This window comes from Poecilia reticulata, chromosome 11 (genome assembly GCF_904066995.2).
Source record: "Poecilia reticulata chromosome 11, P_reticulata-male-v2, whole genome shotgun sequence".
NCBI lineage: Eukaryota > Metazoa > Chordata > Actinopteri > Cyprinodontiformes > Poeciliidae > Poecilia > Poecilia reticulata.
In genome coordinates this window covers 15,484,526-15,508,917 of record NC_088840.1, presented here as the reverse complement: position 1 = coordinate 15,508,917, position 24,392 = coordinate 15,484,526, and the positions used below count along the sequence as shown (strand labels likewise).

The 24,392-nt window shown below is 38.7% G+C and overlaps 1 protein-coding gene across 1 annotated transcript; it reads right to left on the bottom strand.

The window, feature by feature from the left end:
* Positions 1-19: 19 nt before the first annotated feature.
* On the bottom strand, positions 20-23,534 carry LOC103472453 (synaptic vesicle glycoprotein 2A-like). Its single transcript, XM_008422100.3, has 13 exons — positions 23,301-23,534; positions 16,740-17,474; positions 15,008-15,188; positions 12,069-12,220; positions 11,076-11,209; positions 10,835-10,924; positions 10,148-10,255; positions 9,727-9,815; positions 9,459-9,623; positions 8,281-8,414; positions 6,105-6,311; positions 5,854-6,013; positions 20-4,183 (listed from the first exon to the last, which is right to left on the bottom strand). The coding sequence occupies exons 2-13, from the start codon at positions 17,347-17,349 to the stop codon at positions 4,000-4,002; spliced, it is 2,214 nt and encodes a 737-aa protein (XP_008420322.1). The 5' UTR covers positions 17,350-17,474; positions 23,301-23,534; the 3' UTR covers positions 20-3,999.
* Between the last annotated feature and the right edge of the window lie 858 nt (positions 23,535-24,392).

Here is a 24,392-nt window from a genome sequence, read left to right as displayed (position 1 = left end):
TATCAAACTTACCTTTAAATGCAATGCAAGACATTATTTTTTTATTATTTTTATTTTCATTATAATTTTCCTCATAGAACTGGATAACTGGCACAAATGTGCAAAACCCAGCATAAAGAACAAGTCTCACAGAAAATACATACAGCACCTTTTCAGCATCACCAAAATAATCTCAATATCCATGATAATAAATACTATTTACCAAGATTTTCAGTCTTCATTTACAAAACACAAAGACAACACATAATAGCTTTTTTTTCATATTTAACTTTTTCTAATTGTTTTCTTGATCTTTTTTTTCCCCACAAAGTCCGTACTTTTACATAGAAACATTTACAGTTTCCACACACAATACACTGAATTTTGAAGTGAACTTACATTTAGAGAAGAACCTTTATTAGTTAATAAACAGATCAGAGTCAAACTGAATAAAACACAAATGTAAACTCCTTTTATCCCACATAAAATGAAGGATTCTCGCTGTTCTCTGCAAATGAGTGCTTTTCCGGGATGGGTAGATCCTTTTTTTTTTTTTTTTGGTAAACAAGTCATTCAGAACCCATCTGTATGTTTGTAGGAGTTGATCAGACAAATATCATGCCATGAAAACACCTTTAACAGACCACCATAATCAAGGGAAGTAATTCTGGTGTCTATATGCTGCCATGAAACTCGAACCAGAAATAAGATTTTCATTTGTACATGTATAGATTTTACAGATAGCAACACTTGGTTACATTTTGGACAGGAGCTTACACTTTAACAAGAAACTTTTTTTAATAAGTCGTGGCCCTTCTTATTGCTTACCTGTCCTCTTTTCTTCCATAAACTCAAACAAGTAGGTTCATGTGATTTCTAACTTTTCGTACATAATTTATGCACATTTTTGGCTCCCGTTACTATTGCCTCTTCCCGGCCTTCCCTATCTTGTGTCTCTGACAAGATTGATGTGTTTCGAACAGCATCATCCTCAGATATTTATTGATAAACTGTATGAGTGTGGGTCCAAGCTGTACAAGGAGCACAGTTACCGTCGACAAACTGTCATGTCACATAATCAAGTTCGACCAACGTTGACCCCACTTTGATAAAGAACAATCATTGCAAGCAAGCAGATCTATGTCATCATACAACAATGAAAAACACTGCTTCTCTTTAGACAAAAACAGCTGGCATACAGGACATCCAAGAGATTAGACAATACGATACAAACATGCGTCAAGATAGGCTGGATACAGAAATTTGACGGGTAAAAAAAAAGTTATTTTTGTGGATTTTTAGTCACGCTTTTGCCTTGTGTTTAATCAGTCATGTCATGTTTGGCTTCATTTAAGGCCTTTTCAAAATTAAAATCTATACTGATGAAAAAAATCAAATTAACTAAACGTGAACCATCATGTTTAGTGATTTTTATTTTTTCATTCAGTCAGTTTCTATTGAAATAAGCTCTGATGTTTGATTCAATAGACAGCTAGCTTCACTTAGCATTGCAACAAAAATGTTTTAACTGAGGTATGTAGAAAAAGCAGTTTTTATGGGAGGTATAAAAGATCAATAGAAATCTATAAATGAATCATGAACAAACTCAATGACTTTTTAAGAAATAGCTCATGTCAGTTTTATCTGCTGCTTTCACAACTTGCTGTATTAGCTAGCTATGCTACATGGCTAATGCTAGTTGCACATGAGCTAGCAACAGTTTTTGTTCATATGTGAAAGAATAAATGTCGTTGTATAAAGTTACTGTATGTCTGGCAGCCTTGCATTTCCAGTGTTAATATGTTTGCACCACATTTGCTATGCTAAACTATGCTAACAGAAGTCAATAGCGGTCTGACTTTATGTTTTTGGAATGACATAAAAATAACAAGTCTGCAGTGTTTTTAAGTTTATATTGTGCAATTATTTCCTTTACTTTAAGCCCTAATGTTTTAAATTGTATTCTTATGTTGTGTTTCAAAGATTGTTTTGGTTTTGGGCAAGTCCACTTCGCTAATGGAAAAAAAAGTAAGCTACTGTTAAGTACTTTTATATCAATAATATATTAATACAACTATAAATACAAAAAATAGAGGAATTTAAAAACAAATTTATGAATTTCATTTTTCTCTTTACTTTAAAAAATATGTGTAGTAGTAAACAATTGTGTGAAAGTAATTTTTATTCGTAATAAGAACCGTCTCCTATTTGTTAACAACATATTCCTTTAGAAATTCATCTCTTCGTTCTTTTGCAGATTTAATTTTATGCCGCCCACAACTATAAAATAACAGTACGCTACTAGTAAACACATGTACACAATTTAGAGGATGTGTTAAGGTCAAAATCTCACACTCACTGATTGTCAGCACACATGATGATGTAAACTTCAGACGAATGATGCCAAGAATCAATAATAAGCACGATCCACTCTGTATTCAGAACGCTTTAGTTGAAGAGTGGTGCAGTGACAGATAATTTTTCGGTAAAAACTTAATACAGTGAGGAATGACTGAACAGGAGCCCTTAAAATTAACTCACATCTTCCCTACATGCTCTGCTGCCTGTTTTTTTAGTTTTGGTCCCATTTGTTTAATGACCAAGGTGATAAAGGAAGGACTTGATCTGATCCCAAGTAGAAACTGCTGCAGTTTTCTGTCTGTCTGTGCCATGACATGCTCTGCACTATGTGCTTAATCATTACCAAACAGCTATCAATGCCAAAGAAAGAGCTATGCATGAAACAGCAGAAATGCTAATCGTTAAATTGTACGATGTTTGAAGCAGCACATCCTGGACTGGTGTGTTTGTGGGTGTATTCCCGAAGAAATACATTTAAAGCTGCATTTACAGAGTCTTAGAACTAATTTTAATACATTTAATTTAATATCACAGTGAGTCTTGGTATCTGCAAACCACTCACTGACCTCCAGGACAAAAACAAAAATCAGATTGGGGAATTATGAACACAATAAGAAACAAATCAACTTCAGGATAAAACTACCTAAACCTGTTTAAGGTCTGGGATTTCCTCCTGAGTCTGAGGACATAAGATGACATTAAGAGTTGTTTTGAATCTTTATGACCATAATAAATCAAAATATGAAAACATTCTGCTGACGCAAAAACAAGCAGTCAATTCGATCGACGTACATTAACCTTTTTGTGAAGCTAACTCCAAAACCTGATTTTCACCTAAAAACAAACACTTCAACCTCACAGTTTTTCCATCCACAAAAGCTCAAACACAACTGGCTCCCTTAAAACACACAGCGAATGCAGACAAAAAGCACACTATGGTCTCCTCTCACACATAAATATTTGACCAAAATCCATCCCTCTCACCCATGAACACCCACAGACTGTCACACAACAGGGAGGGTAAACACCGGCTTGACACAGAGGAACTAGATCTAAGAATCCTGTGAAATGCATCTCTGTCTGTTTGTCTGAGGAAATCAGCTTTACTGAAATGTTTTAGTGGGTTTTGGTAGGCAATACCAGCTCTCAGTGGGCCTGGCAGTGATGAACTGAACTATTAGAAAACAGTATAATAAGTAACAGCTCTGTAAACCAGTCATGGAGATTAAGACACACGAGTAAAGAAGAACGCTGCGATTTCATCTCGCATGGGCTAAATCTTTCCCCCAACAAATGCTTCTTCTTTTCAGTATTTTCTGCCATTCCGCTGTGACTGTGTCTTAGTACAAATACATATTTAACCACCTTTGTAGGATTAGACTTTTGTAATACATGTCAGAGCAGCTGAAAATAAGCCACAGGTGTTGAGATTTTGTGCGGGTTTTCTAAAAAAAAAAAAAAAAATGTTTGCTCTTCTTTAATACCTGACATTGAACGATGCAATCCACATTTCAAAGGATTCTGGGCTTACAATAGGGGGGCAGGCAGTCTCTACTGTTGCTGTGAAACGAACGGGCAGCGCTGAAGCTCTCTGGGATGTTCAGGCCTATCACACTCTCCCTCCGGCTGAACTCTGCTGCCTACTGCTGGTCGTCTGCCTTACTGCAACACCTGGCCTCTCGTCTCAGGCAGCTTTGTCGCGAGGAAACTGCCGGCGGCGAGCGCTCCGCCGGCGAATAAGATGGGTACGGCCTTTGTGATGCCCACGAACGACTGGAAGATGCTGATGCCCAGAACAGCTGCCAGTTTGCAGAGGGCGTTCAGGAAACCGAACGCTGTGGTCCTGAAGACAAGAACAGAGAGCAGCTATCAGTTGTGAAATGTAGAATATTTTAACAGAAAGTTTTGTGGAAAAGTCCTAAATCATTCCTCCTTTTGTATCCGAGTAGGAATGCTTTCTTGTCATCTCCTCAAAAAGCTTTCTGAAAGTCATTTGACGTTTTTCTCTTTTTTTTTTTGCTGGTGACTTGGTGCTTTTCCCCTCATTTTCAGGGGAAAAGCACCTGAAAATGCTTTTCCCCTGAAAATGAGGGGAAAATGAGGGGCATTTTCCCCTCAGAATCCGCCATTCTGAAAAGATTGGCAGAATCTTTTCAGAATCTGCCAATCTGAAAATTGGCAGATTCTAATCTTTTTCCTTTTATACATCCATTTACTTCTGACCTATGACTCATTCAGGCATTAAAAAGGCTCCTACTGTATTTTTCGGACTATAAGCCGCTACTTTTTTCCTAAGCTTTGAACCATGCGACTTACAGCCCGGTACGGCTTTTCTGTGGATTTTTCTTCAACCACCAGGGGGCTCTTTAGCATGAAGTGAATCATTGGAAGTCAAAATTGAAAATCAAAGAAGAAAGTGCTGATTTTCATCATACAAGCACATGCTAGCAGCAGATTTAGGACGCAGCCTTCTGCTGCCTCCTTGTGGAAAACCGAGAGCAGTGCGGCTTATAGATGTATATTTCCAGTTTTCTTTTTTTTTATTTTTTTTTTTTTACTATGTGGGTGTGGCTTGTAGTGAGGTGCGCTCTATAGTCTGGAAAAAACTGTATACTGAAATCCTTAAACAGTGATGTTTGTACACATGGCAGAAATGTTCAGATTTTTTTATGTTGTAACCACAAACTTTGATGCATTTTACTGAAACTTTCTGTACGGAGCAACACAAAGTATTGCATAATTATAAATCGATAAATTATTATTATTTTTTACAGTAAAAATCTAAAAAGTGTGGCATACATTTAGATTCAGGCCTATTTACTAAGGTGACTTTTAAATTTTAGATAACATTTGTAATCTTTAAATACTTGATGTAAATAATCTAGATTATTTTGTTTCTTTAATTCTCCATTTTTTATTTAATTGTTTTTGTAAAATCTATTACTCTTTTTCTGTTCTCTCAAACTGTTTTGTAACCATTATGTCCCTTGTTTTATGTTTCATTGGGTTTTATATTTATTGACGATCGCAGTGGAAACGAGCGCTTTTGTGTTTTGCGTCTTTTCAATACTACTGTCACAAAGATGCAATTTGGTTCCATTTTGTATAGATGAATCAATTTAAAAAAGACCAAAGATAACAAAGAAAACAATAAAAACAGAAATTTTGAAAGATATTTGATTCTCTAAAAACCTGGGTAACTATTAATAAAAACCACTTCGAGCAATAAAAACACCAATAGAAAGGAGTTTGGTAATAATGTTGTAGCATAAAATCTGCCAAAACCCTTTAGATGTAAAAACATTTATCAAACATTGTTTTAGAATCATAAACTACTCGTTTTAAATCTAAAAAAAACCCTGCAGGATTTATTCCAACAAAAAAAAAAAAATTTAAAGGTGATCATTTAAAACAAACAGTTTTCACTTCTGGCACCTCAGTCAGAGGGGTTTCCGTAGTTACCGATCCGGAAACGACTGACTATGAAGCTGTTCTGTGCTGCTGTTGTGCTACCTTTTATCTGACGGGTACAGCTCCACCGTAATCACATCCAGGGCGTTCCACGAGGCGATGCTGATGCCACCAAACAGACACAAGAGGGCGATCATCCCCGACTCGCTGTTTCCGAACATCAAGAAGAAGCAGCTGACACAGGATATGACGCTAGATCCCGCTGGGGAAGAAGAAAAAAAAAAACATAACTTTTAAATCAATTTTGCAGTCATACCAAATGTAGATATTCAAACTTGATTGCGTTTGCCTACCCAGCATCCTCAAACGGCCGATTTTGTCCATCAAAAGCGCAGACACAATGTTCCCGGGGAGCACAGCTAGTGTACCGAGGAAGTTGACAAAGTATATCATGTAGGCGTTGTTGAAGTCATCGCTGAAGTCCAGCATGCAGCCCTCTTTGTTGTGGAGGAACGTGCTGTTGATCAGCTTGCAGTTGATGAACCTGTACTTGAACAAATCTGAGGAAGGAAAGAAGTTGTATAATTGTTCCCACTGACGACTGCAACCTCAAGAGATTCAGATCAAACGTGAAAACAAACTAAAAATATTGCAAGATGCAGGGTGCTTTTATGTGAAGTCAGTATCTAACCTGACGCTGACGTCTCTCTCAACTGATTGGATGAAAATCAGAAATCCACCTCCATTTTCAAGCCTTGCCACACATTCCCAACTGGATTTATGTCTGGACTTTAATTGGGCCATTCTAACACATAAAATGCTGATCTAAGCCATTCTGTTGTCTGTGCATGTTTATGGTGGTCATCCCACTGCAAAGTGAACCAGTTTCAAGTCTAACCTGCATCCCTCCAAAACCATCCTGCTCACTTCTGATTCGTTCTTTATGCTCATAATTTTTGGGGTGGAAGCATTGTTTTTATTTATTTATTTTTATTTTTTTAATTTTAGATGTTGTAGAGCTGAAAGGATGTTTGCTCTTACTTTTTCCCTTTGTGAAAGTTATTTCCATGAGTAACCATAGCAACAAGTTGCCATGGTTATGCAACAACCAAAAATTCCAGAGTAACGAAAAGAATAAATAAAACAATAGCACCGCCTTCTGATTCTCCCAGACCTGCTCCAATAAAGAGAATATGACACAATGGCTTGCCATATTTCCACTGTTTAAACTTAAACTTGTGCACACTGTTGGTTTAAAACAGGCAAGGGATTTTGTAAACTTCTGCATGCCATCATTGCAAACTGTTCCTGTGTTGCTGTTATTGCTACTACACAAGCCATGTTTTCCTGTTGCAGACATATTTGTCGTCATAAGGAACCATTTAAATGCTGAATGTCATTGGAAATTTAAAAAACGATCAAAATATGAGATTAAATGACTCCTATAGCTTCAGTTTATCTATGTTTCTGTCGGAGCTGCTTATGATTAGTTAGAATTCCCCAAGACAGTGTTAAAACTACAGTCATCCAAGGCTTTCAAAAAATAAAAAAACAAGTTTTATGGAGCAGTGATGGAAATAAAAGAATACGTCGTTGGCTTCAAGCGTGAGAGGAAAGAGGTCGGTGCTTTCCCTGAGAAAAATAGGCGAGAATAAATCTGTCACAGCTAAGAATGAAGGGCTGCAAAATGTCAGCAAAAAGAAGCGTTAGAGGCTCTCAGATGTGATTCCCAGCTTCGACTCTGACATGTTGATTTAGACCTTTGGCAGGAATCAAAGCCACAAGCAGAGGACGGTCACAGGAGCCTCTAAGTGAGTCTGTCTCCACCCACACGGATAAGTTTGTCTCATGTTCCCTGTTCGATTTATGCTCTCTAAATCTCAAAGAGTCGCTTCTCATCCAATCCCGTCAGCCCGTTTCTGTGCTGGATTTGTTTGTGTTGCCGTGGCTACGATTGGTGCAGCTAAAGAGTAACCCAGGGTAACAAGCATCACAGGGTTTCTGCTGTTTCTCACTGCTCTTCTTTTTCTGGGTATTTCACTGTAAAATCGAATTATTCATTTATGTGTATTCATTTTAAACAAACTAATTTCCATGGATAAATGCAAACTGTAAATGTAAGTGTTTATGTTTATTTCACAGAAAGTGAAAGAGTAAAATTAGTCTTCCTCAATTCTTACTGCAGTCCTTCTTGTTTGTGCATTATTATATTATGTAATAGTGACATTCCCAAATGTTTTCTCGGATCTTCTTTTCTATTCTAATTTCCATCTCGATGAATTATAGGAATATAAAAAAGACAAACACAGTCTTGTTTCTGCTTTCGCTTGTCTTGTCAAACCGTTGTTTTGTTTTGTTTTTTCGTTTTTGTTTGTTCGTTATGCAGGGGAGATTCAAGGGATGGAGACAAAATATCACACTGTCATTATGATTACCCATCCTGAAGCATGACCGAGCAACAGCTCTAAAATTAAAACCAAACTCCTCACCAAATCACATTTAACTAATATTTGCTATAATAGTATTTACCTGTGTTGTAGAACAAGCTGGCGATGAAGGTGCAGTTCCTGAAGAATGTGTGTGTGGAGGTGACGTCCTCAAAGTAGCACTCCTCAAACACTGAGTCTTCAAACACCATGGACTTCATCTTCAGGCTGAGGAACCTGCACACACAAGCTTTAGATAACTCTAAAGTTGCACTACAGACTTTTGAATAAATCATTTATATTGCGGGCGCCACCTTTATGAATCAGACTTTTCACACAAATGTGTACGTTGCATTACTCTGACTAAAACTTTTGGGAAAAGCCTTCACTGTGACAGCGTGTCACCGTTCCTGTTTCTGTTTTATTATGTTTAATCACGCACTTTAAAGGGAATGATGATTTTCGCAAAGTTTTAAGAGTTTTTGAAATGATTCACAATGGATTTATGATCAGTTCTAAAGTTTACACAATGATCCAATAGCTTTAAATTCTCACTTGTCTTTTCCTTCCTCAGCTTCTGGCAAAAACATGACGTTTATTGGCCAAATATTCTCTATGATTTTTTGATGATTTGCAGCTGGAAGGATTTTTCTTGATACACTTTTATTTATGGGCATTTGCTATGATGCATAATCAAAGAAATAAGGCGGTTTACAACTGGAAGCAGTTGATTAACATCCCAAAAGCAGAAATAATGCTTCAACTGCAACCACAAATCCTTAGACTTGCAGTAAAACGGACTGCTACATGAGGTCAGGCTTGTCCAGTCAGTATCTTTAGTATTTGAGGTATTTTTGAATTTAACTAAACACCTGATGTATGTGCCAGATGAAAATTTCCAGACCCCAGTTGATCAATTTTCAGTTGAAAAGCAACTCAAAATTACCTGTGAAACTTTTGTTTAAATTTCAGAGAACAGTAGACCTTCATAGCCTTTTGATTTTTTTCCATTTAATTAGTATTTTGAAGATTTAGATCCAAATAGACTTTTGTTTTTCATGTTCTGGAAATGAAACAAACACATTTGCGTGGTAAATAATTGGTTGATTTTTGATTTTGTTATAGTCTAGTTCCAGTATGATCTTTGAGTTTCAATTGAACTGTCAACATTGTGATTTTTAAAAGAACCATTTCAATCATATGCAAATATAACTCATTTTAACTAACAGAGGTTGTCATGTCCCACGTTTGCTACACATCAGAATAAGAAGAAAGCCCTACTTGTCATTAAAATAGTATCCATCGCGATGGACTTGGTTTTCCAGGGTGAAGTTAAAAGTGACGTGCTCCACTCGCTCCTTGGTGAAGGTCTTTGTCCGTGATTCATATTCCTGCTTCTGGATGTACTTGATCATGTCAGGAAACCACACCGTCAGCCCGTAGTAGCTGCAAGGTTTTTTGAAGACAAGACAGATGGAAGAAGCACCAAAATTAAGCAGGATATATATGTGAGATGCTACAGGAACAGTGACTGGGCTCTTCGGTTCACCTGAAAGACATGCTGAACCAAACAGCCATGAGCATAAAGGTGGTCCTTTTGTATTCGGGGCTAAAGCAGGCAAGAATGTTGTTCCGTATCTGCAGCGTGTGAAGAGAGAAAAAAACAAGATTCATTTAAAAGACATAAATCCTTATCTGGGTTTGATCTAATTACTCTTCAAAGCTAATTTCTAAGCTTTGCATCTGAACGAAATTTGAGAATCAAAACCAAGTTCCAACCCTCGTTGTTAAGTGTTATTTATTCAGGACGGAGGGTGTAGGCGTTGCATTTAGCAGAAAGTAGGCTGAATGCATCAAAATCTAACAGAACTGTGTCACAGTGCTGTGGCTGTGCTGCAGATTGTAACATAAAAAAAAATCTGGGTTTAAAAAAAAAAAAGCACATTTGTAACTCTGACAGTTTTACCGACCTGTTGGGAGAGACTCATAATCTTCAGCCTGTAGCGTTGCCAGACGGGGGTGTCGGTGCCAATGTCCACCAACTCATCAACCTGCTTCACAGTCTTTATTGTGGTGACCTTGGAGTAATCGGACACGAGACAGTCAGAGGCTTTCATAGAAGCCAATTCAGGAAATATGTTTGAAAATAATCCTTGAAAACCTTGTAAACCTCAAGCTTATCTCATATAAAAACAACGTAGAGAGAAAATATTTGCCCCATTACAGTTCTCTGTGGGGTTTTTTGTTGTTCTTGTCAAACTTACGTACTTCAGATCTTCATTGACAAAGATAACCAGAGTAAATACAAAAAGCAGTTTTCAAACGATTTATTAAATGTTAAACATCGTTTTATGTTGATTTAATTTGGTACTATACAAATAAAAACCGATTTGATTTGACTGATTAAACAAGATTATTTAAGCTCACAACTTTCTGAGCCTTCAGAGTCTAGAAGTCAATCAAACAAATGAGCAATATATAAATTATACAATACATTCTGAATGTTGCACAGTAATGATGCAGGTAACTGTAAGACAGCGAGACATTTTTCCCATTTATGCATTTATGAATTGATGTTTATTGTCTGTCGCCTCTTGGAATATTTTTTCAACTTTTGGTTTCAGTGATTGCAGCAACTATTTCTCGAGGATACTCACAGTGAACACCTTCTCTGGGTGTCCTTTCGCTCTCATGTTTGTGTCATGAACTTGCTTCAGAATCATCCAGCCTTCATCATGCTTCCCATTCTGTTTTGAAAAAGAAGATGAAGACGTGTCACTTCTGACTAAGAAAATAAATTTTCAAAGTAAATATATATTCCACCAAGTTTTTAATCGGTAAAATCTCAAGCAACGTGTAAAGCTCTAAAAAGACAGACTGTCATCTGGTTATGCACACCTCTAAGTAGAAGCGTGGGCTCTCAGGCATGGCGTTGAGTGCGGCGATGGCTGCAACAGAAGGAAACGCACAGACCAACACAAACACTCGCCAGCTGTGGAACTGATACGCTGAGCCCATCTGGAAACTCCACCCTTGGAAGTAAAGACAAATAACAACAAAAGATATTTAACCAAACAGAAACAGGGAAATTAGTTACAACCATACGTCAGTATAAAGTCAAAACTTATACTGGTGATTTAACTTGCTGAAACGCAATATAAGGACTAAATATCTTGTCATTGTTTGCTCAGAGGGGTGAGTTTCAGCTCACAAACTGTTTTTTTCAGTGACTGTGTGTAACATGCAATAATTAACCAGATGGTGTTTGGCCGAAAATGGATCTCTGCAAAATACCGCCTACATGTTTTGGATCATTTGATGAAAGTAAACGAGATATAGCAGCTCCACATATTTGCTCATGGTACATGTTCACGTTACTGAGTCACTTGTGAAGTGGGTATTATAAGTACCTCCATTGTTACAATTGCTGAAACAGCAATGAGCCAAATATGGGGGGGGGGTTTGTTTGTTTTTAGTTTTTAGTGAAAATGAGCGGTTATAGAGTAGGCCAATTAAATTTGTCTTAAAATCACAAAGGGCTACAAAGATTCAAATATTATTTGAATTTGAATTAACAGGAAATTTGCAAGATTACATAAAAATTATACTAGTTTGCAAGCCGTAGTGCAAGTTCAAAACAATTTTTAAAAAATGACAAATAACAAATGTTGGCAGAGCAGGACAGCAGAATGGAGGCCAACTTTATATATATGTACGTCGTTTACACAGATTAGACAGTAAAAGCCTGAGACCAGGGGGCTGGAAAGGAAGACTAGAACTGAATCAAATCAACAAGCAGCACACAATGAATTTGGAAGTAAATCTGAAAAGACTGTAGAGCCCAACATGTTGGCCCTAACGCTCCTTGATCATTTGTATTTCCATGCTCACCATAGTGTGGGATGATGGCCCAGGCCATGGCGGACGCATAAATTCCTCCAATCATCCAGAACATGCAGAGCCAGCTGAGGTGCTCGCCGCGCTTCTCTTGGGACAGAAATTCAGAGTAGTAGGAGAACACGATGGGAATGGAGCCACCAATTCTGTAAAAGTCAGAGTCCAAAGGTTAGGAGAGGTGCTTTATGTCATTGTAAAAGAAAGTATAACTTTATTTTAATTTGTTCACTTTATAGCCCAAAATGCCAGAAAGCATTTGGGTAGTGGTCCTTAGCCCTGCTACTGACCTGCGTGTTTTCAGAAATTCCCCTGCTTCATCTTATGTGCTTGTGATGCGTGGATCATTAATCTATTTCTGTATAACTTGCTGACAGATTGAGGAGATAATTCAGCCATTTTAATCAAAAATGTTGCAGCAGGAAGTTATTTAAAACCACTGATATTATCTGGACCAGTGACACAAGACGACAGAGACTGTTGGGCAGAGACAGTTTGACTTGTTGACTTTTATTGTGCTTGTTTTGCTGTCTCGTTTGGTACCAAAAAATCTTGCTATTGCTGCTTTAAATCAGTGGTCCCACACCCCCGGTCTGTGGACCAGTAACGGTCCGTGAACCAATTGGCACCGGGTCACGCAAGAAATAATTAAATATTTGCGTTTTATGTATTATTTGAGTCTGGAGGATCTTTTATTTTGAAAACCCTTTAACCGGATTCTTTTGGTTACTTGCGCGTCAACATTGAGCCCACAAGTAGCAAAATGAGTAAGAAACAGATCAGATGTCTTTGGAAAGTTTCTTTGCAAAGGGGAAAAGGCCCAAAGAAGAGACAGGAGAATGGATTTATCCTGGACAGGTGAGTTCCACACCAAACCCGCTCTGCGTAACATGCGGCGACCGGCTGCTAATGAGGCAATGAAGCTTCAAACTGCTTCGCCACAAAGAGACCAAGCAGGCTGTGCTCAGTCAACACTTCGGGTGTTATTGTCTCTCATCACTCCCAGATCGGACCGTCTCGTTGCAGAGAAACAAGCTCAGGGCTCCCGTTAGTCATTATTGTGAGTTAAAATTTTCAGAAAGTAAAATGTTCGTTTTTGTGGCGCATCTGTATCTTATTTTGAAGGGGTATGTAAACGTTACCATAGCGACCAGAGTCAGCGAGCGTTTGGGTAGTGGCCGAGAGGAGATGAGTAGAGCTTGTGAGTCTTAAGTCTGATTTAGATGGCAAGATTTAATTATGTCGGCCGATTCTCCAAACCTCTGTGACCACAGAGCTGATAAAAGAACAACAGGTTCAATCGGTTCGTGTCTCCAGCCACACGGCAGGAGCAACACAAACCGATTCCAGTCACGAACATCCCGATTCCAGAGAATAATCCAGTAAAACCCCCAACATAGCGGGAATTTAGAATAACCAAACACGGATGACGATGTAGAAGCAATAGTGATTATTTGTGGACTCATTTTAAGAGATAAAAGACGTAACAAAAGAAAAGGCGGTGGATGAAAGACGGCGGGAGCAGCCGCTCTATTTGCTGCACTATGATTTGGAGGTGAATATGTTTTTTCGTAGTTAACATTTTTAACTGAATAAACATAATATATAATAATGACCTTTACATATAATAATAAACATTCCCACATATCATCTCCGATATCCATCGGACTTACAGTTGCGCTGTGTCAGCTGTTTGGGATTCCCCTCTCTTCTTACGTCACCGTGCTTTCTGATTGGCTACCTGTCACATTCAACAAGTTGTATTGCAGTTCCCAGTCAGGGAAAACCCCACAGGCTGCGAGAAAAGGGCCAAGACAACCCAAATCGGGCATATTCAGGCTTTAGCGAGAACACCAACATACCACCCTGCCGGGCCGCAGCAAAATGTCGAAGTCTTGACCGGTCCGCGATAAAAAGGTTGGGGACCATTGCTTTAAATCATCCACAGTTGCTATTTATTCCGCTGCACAGGACACAGACTTTTCTGATTTCGTTTTAAAGAGTAAAAGTTACCATGTCTTTAAAAGGTTCAATGTATTTTCAACTGAGCTGTACATCATCCAATGTTTAACTGTCGCCTGCTCATAATAAACAACATCATATACAGCCTAATTTGTCATTAGGAACTTTGTTACTAGAAACGTCTTGTACAGATACGTTATTCCCAGTGAGAGTTTATTTGGTTCTTTGCTCTAATAAATGAAAAGAGACAAGCAAAAACCTGAAACCAAGGAACTGCTTGACCTTAAGATGATTGATCTGCCTTGAGCCTCGAGGAATCAATACAAAAATACAGTTCTTACTCAGTACCTACCAGAATGTGTCACTGTTGGCATTTTTCATTTAAAAACTCAAAGCACTAGAAATAAATTGTGTGTTTGTGACTGGCTGCCAGTAATAAAGTGCCTAGAGATTTAAAATCAATTCTTCTCTTAGCTGCCTGTCATGTATAGACACAACAGTGGTACTCTGAGTTTAAGACCATAGTTATGTTTGATTTATGGAAGAAAATATTCTTCTAAGCAGCTTTAAAAATGAATGATGAAGATGACTTTAAGGGATTATGAAGTTTGGCTGCTTGGAAGCTGAAAGACATAAGGGATGACTCAAGCTTTTCATTCTGCCCTGTGTGATCACTGAGTAGGTTATTGGTTGTAACTCACTGGGAATGATGTTGACCTTTCAATTCATCATTTCAAATGAAGTGGAAAATACTGGAACAACAATAAAACTCTACAGGACAATAATTGTTCTCTTAGGAAATGTTGTAAGAGAGTTTTACATTGATTTTGTGTTATAAACTGGTCACCCAAACATCAAAAATACTATCAATTGGGGGTGGAAAACATTACTAATCCCATTACAGTGTGATGTTCAGATAGTACATTAACGTGCTGGATAGAGGAATTCACAAAAAGAGTTAAAGGTGCAATTACCCAACACCCGAGAGGAGGCGGCAAAACAGAAAAGTGCTGTAACCCTGAACGAAGGACGAGAAGAAGGAGAAGATACTGTTGATGGACAGAGAGATGATGAGAGACTGCCGACGGCCTATCCGGTCTGCCATGGCCCCCCAGAGGAAAGCCCCAACCATCATCCCAAAGTACACGATGAGGCCTGTCAGGAGAGCAAACAAAACGTTTTAGCTTTCAACATTTGATGTTTACAGATGTTTTTTTTTTCTATCAGCCAGTTCTGAGCAAAAATACTAATTCACTATCTTATTAATCTTTGATATTATGTCCTTTACCTGTGTGGTGTTTGATTACTACCGAGTGTGCTGGGGCTGATTAAATAAGGAAAGGTCTGGATTCTAGCAGTGTGGAGGCATGAGCTAAAGAAGGTCAGATATGGAAAGTGTGAATGAGGACAAAACTTATTTGAAAGTAAGATCTATACATTGAGTAATGCTAATATGGTTCTGTATATATGTGCTGTAAAAAACAAAAACAAACCTGTGTTTAAAGATCAATAGGGATTTCAACAAATGGGCCAAGATATCCTCTTGATTCGGGTTTCCTAGTACGGCATGCAGTTTCAAATAAAATCCTTTGCTGAGAAGCTATCTGAACCTCTTTCCTCAAGCATCTTACGCCAGCAGTTTGAAGGGATACACCATATTGAATTTAACAATTGAAATATTTGCTGGCTTACCAGGTTGTTGTTCTGTATCAATTAAATTGCCAGAGCTGGCTTGGTAGGAAAACAATCAGTAACATTTGGGAAAGTCCTGAAAAATATCCTTTAAGTTCCACATAGAAAGTCTTTAACTTCAGGAAAGTAAGTCCCAATAAAGTTGTAGAAAGTACTCATTTAGTTTCTAGAATGACAATTTCCAAGTCAATTGTCCTGTAAGTTCAGAAAGTAGCCAGTAAAATCCTACAAGTTTCTACTAAGTTTTTGTATTTTATGTAAACTGAATTATGAAGCAGTAGGTTCCACAAAATAACCTCCAGATTTTTGGAAAGTATACTGTGCATTCAGGATTATAACTCGTAAATCATGTCAGCATTAGATGTCCATGATCCTTCTTTCTGATCAGCTGGTAAAGGTTTTTAGAAAGTACTTTAAAATCAGAGAAATACACAAATGTTTCAGACAATTTCTGGGAACCTGTAAGTTCCTGAAAGTAACCAGTAAGGTAACTGGTAAGTTCACTGAACGTTTTTAAACCAACCTGTAAGTTATGAAAAATTGCAGACTTTATTCTGTTAAGCCATTAACATTTCCTGCCTGCCTGTATAACCTTTTCCCTAACAGTCACTGGAAAATTAAACAGAACAGCTCTTTCTTTGTCAGAATTAAATTTTTTTATCTTGCTCTTGTTTCTGCTCTAGATTATCTCCCAAAATTTTCACGGAGCATAAACACAGATGGATTTCCGGGAATCCATTAGCAGGAAAGTGTGCGGCATCATTCCTGAGAACACAAGACTCTAAACCATTAATAATAAATAAAACTAAGACTGCAGCTAGAGTTGAAAATTCCCCCAAAGACTCTCCTGACGTATGTGGAACTGACTACATGTGTGAACAGCGTGATGAAGGAACATGTCGCCAAGAGCAACAGTGAGTCATTGAAGTGTTTTAAATAGGACTTGAACAAGTACCTTAATCTCTGACACACAGGAGTATGTTCCCTCAGAAATGAGCACCATTAGAGTCTTACCGAGCATGCTTTTGCTGGGTTCAGACAGACACATGTCCTTCTCTGCACTGGGGAGGACAAACCCCACCACGAAGATTTCCACGCCATCGGCCATCAGTGCCAGCCCCAGCACGAAGTACAGGGTCCACTGGAACCTCCCGTGGCCGCATTCCTGTAAAATGGTCTCGTACTGCTGAGCCAGCTCCTCCTGGTCCTTCCGCCTCGCCGCCTCGGACGCCCCAACATCTTTGAACTGCTGAGCCCCGGCTGTTATTGACCCAGGACCTCCGGCCAGGTCGCCTTTCCCAGAATCGGCCCTGGGGATTCCTTGGTACTCCCCCTCGTAGATCTCGTCGTCCTCGTCGTGGCCCTCGGTGGAGTCACTGTGGCCACCCTCGTCGTCGTTGGCGGCCTGGCTGTCGCTGCGGTAGTAGCCTCCATCTTGGCTCCCCTGCATAGGGTAGTCATCGTCGTCGTCCTCTTCAAAGCGGCTGTAGGACTTCTTGCTGTACTCGTCGCTCATCCGATCCACCGAGCGGCCAACTTTCTTTGAGGCTTGCCGCTTGACTTCTTTCGCAATGTCTTTGGCACCTTTTATGAAAGCAGTCCGGTTTTGATAGCCGTCCTCCATTTTAAAGACAATTTAGAAGAAGCGATAGAGGAGAAAGGTCTTGCTGAGAGGCCTCTGAAAGTGATGGGGGGGGGTTTCCTGTGTTCAGGACAAACCAGCCGACTCCCAGCTCACTTGATATACTCCTGAGGAGACAACAGATATAAAGGGAAGAAAGGTTTTACACCAGTTCTGTCAGGAGGAATGGGCCGAAATTCCAGTAAACTATTGTGAGAAGCTTTTGGAAGGAAACGCAAAAGTCTTAGACTGAAGTCAACCAGCTTAAAGGCAATAACTTAACATAAAGTGAGATCAATCTTTACCTCCTACAAATTTTTTTATTACAAATCACATAATTAAACCGTAGAACAATTGGACCTCTGCGTGACTGAGAAGTTCTTCAGATGGCACCAGATTATTAAAACAACATCCCTACAAGTCACCACATCGTATCTGGATCAGTTCCATGAGCCGTTTGTAATAAAGGGGAAACCAGCCGCTTTAATAAGCGTGATCTGTGTGGCTCGGTTGATTGCCAAGGCTACTCAGGTTAGCCGGGGAAAAACATGGGACATTCAGTAAGGCTGTGAGAATCTGGCCGAGTTTCCCCAGGACCCAGCTAATTCTGTTATATCCTGCAGAGTTTGGTATCGGAGCACCGAAGAGGTAAATAGCTGGTCAGGTGTTAACCTGTGAAAGAAGGAAGTGAGTTGGGGGTGGCTTAACACAAAAGAGAGGAAAAGTGGTGGCCTCTCAGTGAAGGGAGTCGGAGACATCGATAATCTTTTCATACAGTTGCCTATTCTGTCATCATAAAAATCTTTAAATGGTAGGTTGGCTGAAACATTCACAAAAGAAAAAAATACAAAAACTTCTTCTTTTCAAAGCTTTATAGAAGATTACTTGCGTTTGTGTGTTATCTGTAAGCCTAAGACTGTTGAGTTGTGCATGGTGCAGCAGTGTGATGAATGTATCTGTACAGTGTGAGCCTGCCGCACCATACAAATGGGAAAAAAGGCTGCGTTGAGTTCTGTAGTTGCATTATTTAGTAGTGTTTGTACATTAGGGTGTACAAAATGACATAATCTTGCTTACTGAATACAAACAATTTCTAACGGGTTATCTGCACAAAACAAAAGGTGCAAAACTTATGCTCTATTGTTACAAATTCAAGTGTAGGTTTTGCTTCTACATGCTAAGCCAAACCATATAAAGAGATGTTCAAAGATGAGGTGAATGTTTGCATGCTGACTTACCTTTGTTCATCCCCAAGCAAAGCTACATCGTCTGCCCTATCTTAGATTAAACCTGTTGCTTTCTCCCATCCACACAGTGTGCCCTCTGCCAAGTCACTGAAAGGTCTTAGCTATAATTGCAAGCCAAAGCATCCGGCCTCAAGCAGTACATGGTTTCTGATGGAAATGTTGCGCATTACTCAACAATTTGAGTAATTCAAACGAAGCAGACTACATTGCGGTCCTGACCCATAAAATCTCCAAATCTAGCACTAAAAGACAATTTTCCACACAGTTAAGGAAGGAAACCTTAGTAAGTGAGCCAGAATGAGCCAGTGGCTTGGCATTGTTTCATCGGTTAAATATCATGTTTGACAATATTTAATTAGCAGCACAAACGCAAAGTGATAAATGTGCCAAAGCCGTGTGCAACAGCAAATGAGCCCTGAAATTAAGAAGAAGCTGGCAGTCAGACTCCTGATTCCCCCATCTGCTGTGGGATCACGTCTCCAATAAATTTTGCAGCGCAAAGACCGTTTTTTTTTTTGGTTTTTTTTAGGGCACCAACTTGTTCGTGCATTTGCTCGATGAGCCCCCACATCAATATGTTTATGTACTAGCACACCAAGCCTCGGGTGACGGTGCAAATGAGACGCGATGTCACTTTGAATTTGTGCTGCAGTGAAGAAGCAGACAGACGATGATGAGATGTCGCTGCGCTTTCACCGGTGCTTCAGAAACAAACCCTGACAGGTAATAACAGTCCTGACAGTGCTTCTCAACAGTAAGCAGGTATACAAAACACAATGAGCCAGAGCACGCTTTAAAATACTGACGATGTGGGACGGCTCCGCCGACTTGCCATAAAAACACCTGCTGGCCTCCTCTAATCTATGTCATTTCTTCAGTTGATTTAAGTTGCTGGATTCTAATCTAGTTTCTAGTTGATTCTAATCGGTCGGCTTCTTGGCTCAGATCCCACTTCGGAGCAAAATCCGTAGATGAGCAAGAGCATCAAAATCAGGTCAAGTCTCATACACCTGTTGGAAAATGTCATGGTTTCTATGAGGTGATGTGAGGTTAAGTTAAAAGAAATTTGAATGTAGGCCTCCTTCTTCATTATTCAACCAATCAGCATATTGCTGCCACCACCGTTCTTTTTAAGTTGAGGCGTTTGAAAGCCTCATCATAAAGCATGGTTGTTGTTACTGAAAATATGTATTTTAGAAGACTTCAATGTGACTTTGTTGGAATTAGCGTAGTAATACTGCTGACTGATGATAAAAACTTCCAGTTACATTTCATACAACATTTACTAAAAGCAAAAAGTGTCAAAGGTTAGAGTAAATCTTCCTTCAGGCCTTTGGGTGAGAAGGATTCTTGGCATGTCAATCCAAAATGCCTCACACTTCAAAAGTAACATTTCAATCTCAGTCACAAAATCCTGATCAATATCCTTTCATCAAAGGCTGATAGTTTGTTTTGGAAAGTTAGACTCTTCAAAAGCTAAGAACGTTGAAACATGGTGATGGAAACATCATGCCTCAGTAATGAAAACTGGAAAATGTCTCAAAATTCTTGCTTTTTTTCATATTAACAGCTTGGCTTTAGACAATTAAAAAAAAGAAAATAGACACAACTGAGTGCTGCAGGAGGAATTGCAAACTAGTTTTGAAAAGGATGAACTAAGCTTTTAGAAAGGGGTCAATAAAACCTTGATTTTATTTCCATTAAAGATTTATGACCTATGGTTAAAAGCCATATCTAAGCCAAGGAACCAACCAATTTTAAAAATAAAAAACATCGTCATTTCCTTTTACCAGAATTAAGTAAGAAGTTTTTAAATTGCAAAAAAAAAAAGTATGATCTAAGTGAAACCTGCAACCAGACATCAGTGTACACTGATACACTGATCTTCTATGTTTTAAACCCCCATGTATTAAAGAAAATCTTTGATCAATTGAAATGTGTGAACCAAATTCTCAGTTTTAATATTTTGAACATGGTTTTGATTTGGTTTTATCCTAGAAAAAAAAACATAAAACGAATCCTTAAAACTAATAATAATAATAATTTGATATTCATATCGATGTTGAGTGCTTCATTCCTTATTTTTTTCCTCGTGTTTCTAACAAGTCATACCAACCAGGATGTATCAAGAACTAATTTTACTGTGAAATAAATCACTGCTCTACCTTTATGCGAGTTTCTGCATGTGTGTTGACGTAATTATATTTTATGTTTCATCCTGGGCAGCATTTCCAGTCATGAGGCAGCAGATTTCCCTGTCAGCATGAAGAGAGCAGATCAAAGGAGCCCAACCAGGCCTGGTCAGCCAGGCTAAACTGTAGGACTCAAATCTAATAATATCCCCAGATGGACGTAATAATCGCACAGCCATTATACCCAGCTCCCGCACCCAAAAAGTGTCTTACTTGAACAATATTGCTTTCCTTTAAGCATGCAGATGATTTTATGTGGTTAAGATTGTTTAATTTTAGTTTGAGAGAGAGAATGCTTAAAGCAGAAATTCATCTTTCTGGTACAAGAATTTGGATATTTTTATATATATTTCAACTTCCGCATGATTTGTGTAGCGATGGCACTTAACATCTCACTTTAAGTGACTTCAAATGGGTCAAATAATAATCCTCTTTTACTTATTTGCATAGTAGCTAATACTAAAGCCTGTACATCAACAAGAACAGCAAGTAGAGATTTGGTTTCAGTGTTATTTTTTTATTATTTCTGTACTGCTTAATATGGCTCACAAGGAATACATAATCTTCAGTTTGTATCCCCGTTTTGTTCTCAAATGTTGTTTGTTTCTGCTTGCAGTTCATACCCTTCAACCATCCATTCCTTCGTCATGAACCTATTGACAATCACTTTATTTCTCTTGATGGTAAACTATTATTGAGATAAATAACTCTAAAAATCCTTCCTTTTAAAGTATGAATAGTTTTTCTAGAGTCTCTGTTTTTCTAGAGTCAATTCCATCCATCTTCTAGTTGGCTTCATGCCTCATAACCCATTGCTGAATCAAAACACATCTGGTAAATCCTAGCTGTTGGAGTCGGTTTAGCTACATTTTCTCCCAGTGCACTCCGAGTAGAGCGTGGAAAATTACCTTATGGTATCGTTGGACAAAGTGGGTACAAAATGTCCCCAAAACATCTGATTGCAGGTGTGGTGGAAATGTTGTGTGTTTCAGTATGGCTGACCTGGGGATAATATAGGCTGAGAGCATGCAAAGAGGAAGCTGCTAAAGGAATTGTTTAGTTTGAGTTAGACCGGACAGAATTGATTTTAAATCACAGCGTGTTTGCAGAGTGTCCTACGCTGACGTGTTTTGGGAATTGTGGCATTCGTGGCTGCATTTAGAAAAGTGCTAAAAAAGACAGTTTGAAGCTTGAATGGTTCAGAGCAGTGCTCAGAGTGTGTAGGGATTTGATGTACTGCTCTCCTTGGCGCAGCATGCAATAATAAAGCTCAGGACTCAGAAGAACTGTCTCAGCCATCTTGGGCTTTTCCATTTCAGGTGACGAGAAGAAAGAAATTTACAAAAAAAAAAAAAGAAAAAAGACAGAAGAAGTACTGTTTTCAGTACTTGTGTTTAGCCACAAGAAAGAGAATACACGTGGAAGATAGATAGATAGATAGATAGATAGATAGATAGATAGATAGATAGATAGATAGATAGATAGATAGATAGATAGATAGATAGATAGATAGATAGATAGATAGATAGATAGATAGATAGATAGATAGATAGATAGATAGATAGATAGATAGATAGATAGATAGATAGATAGATAGATAGATAGATAGATAGATAGAGAGAGAGAGAGAGAGACAGACAGACAGACAGACAGACAGACAGACAGACAGACAGACAGACAGACAGACAGACAATATCTCTGTTGAGTTGAGAGCCTCTCCACACAGCCCCAAACACTCAGCTGAGAGAAAAGGAGAAGAGGAAGGCCTGATGAGGAGGAGGAGTAATGATAGCTATATTTTTTCTTCAGACTGACAAGCCTCCATTAGTTTCCCCCCTCTTGCTTGTCCCTCCATTTAAAAATAATAACAATAAAAAACAATATCAGCTTTATTTCCCTGCAGGACCAACCAGAACAACCTGTCTTCACATCTCCACCTTGTTCATAGTACAGAGATTCCCATCTGCTGAGTGGAAATAAATCATCTGGACGCCTGATAACATCACAACAGCCAAAGAAAGCGCTAAAATATTCCTGAAAGGCTCCTCCGTGTGCCCTTATATTTCTGTTGAAAACAGCTTTGATGTGCTTATTTGGCTTTAGGAAGCAACAGGATGAAATAAAGAGCAAATATGTGCAACAAGATTTTTTTTTTTAAAGAAAGAAAGGCCGATGTACGTCGCTAACAAGGCCAATTTTACACCGCTTGTACGCCAAACGCGACCAATCATTTCCTGACAGATGCGCTCATTTTTAGAAATCACACGGCCGTGCAGCAGCCCGTCACGACTTGGATCAGATTCTCTCGATTCACAAAATCGATCCTAATTTTAGCGTGAAGCAAGCTGCTGGTGAGCACGCCCCATCGCGCTTTTCACATGATGTCTTAAATGCGTAGAGAAAGAAAGCACACACGCAGAGAGAGAGAGAGAGAGAGAGGGGGGGGGGGAATGCCCGCCGCTCCGAGAGACCACGAGCGGCTCCAATGTTTAATTAGTGTTAAATTAATGCTTACCTTAAATCCCGCAAGCGCTCCTCTCTTCAGCCCGGAGATGGCGAGGAAGAGGATGGAGGATGGAGGAGGAGGATGCTGTTGCTGTGAGCCGAGTGAGGATGCTCCGTGTGTGTGCGCTGTGGAGAAGAGAGAAGCCCACGCTGTCCACGCACACTCTGTGATGCACAGGGCTCCCACTTCCACCCCTCCTCCATTAGAAACCCATCACGAGCGCACTTCATATTTAGTGAAAGGTCTTTCGGCGCAGATATGCGCAAGATTGCACCTTTCCCCCCCCCTTTTTTTAAATAATTTGTCTTGATGCATAAAATGTGTTTATATCCATATAAGGTGTTCAGCGCATTAACACTTTTTTTTTTTGGTTTTTTTTGCAAACATCATTATCTTCAGACATTAACATCATCATTGTAAATGTGTGCGCTCTCGACGCGCACGTGCAAGCGCGCCGGACTCCTGTTACCATGCCAACCACTTTGCTATTCCTCAGTCTGTACGGGGAAGGGGAAGATGCGCCATATGAAAAATGTGAACTCTCCTCTGAGAACATTATTATTATTATTATTATTATTATTATTATTATTATTATTATTATTATTATTATTATTATTATTATTATTACATCACAATTCCATGTTGATGGGATCACTTGAGAACATGGTGGAACCTGCGTCTTAGTTTCAGCAGCATGATGGCGGAGTTCAAATGTTTCAGAAGCTTTAGTTTTTTTTTCCAACATTTGGTCCAATTTCTTGTAAGAAATATTTTTTCCTATTAATGAATTGATTTCACACAAAAAAAACTATTTTACTATTGTGCAACTTATGGACGATGCCCTTAAGAGAAATATTTATTTAATTGAGAAGCATGAGCAATTATTTCACTACTTAATTATTTCATGACCACATCCCGGGGAAGAATAGTGCTAACATTGAATAAATATGTTAAAAATGATTTTAGAAATTAATTGAATGCTTTATATGTGCCTCCAGGACCAATTACCCACAATCCCAGATAGATGGAACATAATGCATGATTTTTAGAGAATTTGTATAAATGTTTATGAAATATATTCTTAATATCTTAATTTATCAA

Bases quoted from the DNA above. Each gene is read 5' to 3' on its own strand.
- LOC103472453 (XM_008422100.3), bottom strand. From the start codon at position 17,349: ATGGAGGACGGCTATCAAAACCGGACTGCTTTCATAAAAGGTGCCAAA. The intron at 15,189-16,739 runs GTAAGACTCTAA...CTCTCCTGACAG, and splicing joins ACCCAGCAAAAGCATGCTCG to GCCTCATCGTGTACTTTGGG. The intron at 6,312-8,280 runs GTAAATACTATT...TTCCTTCCTCAG, and splicing joins CAGCTTGTTCTACAACACAG to ATTTGTTCAAGTACAGGTTC.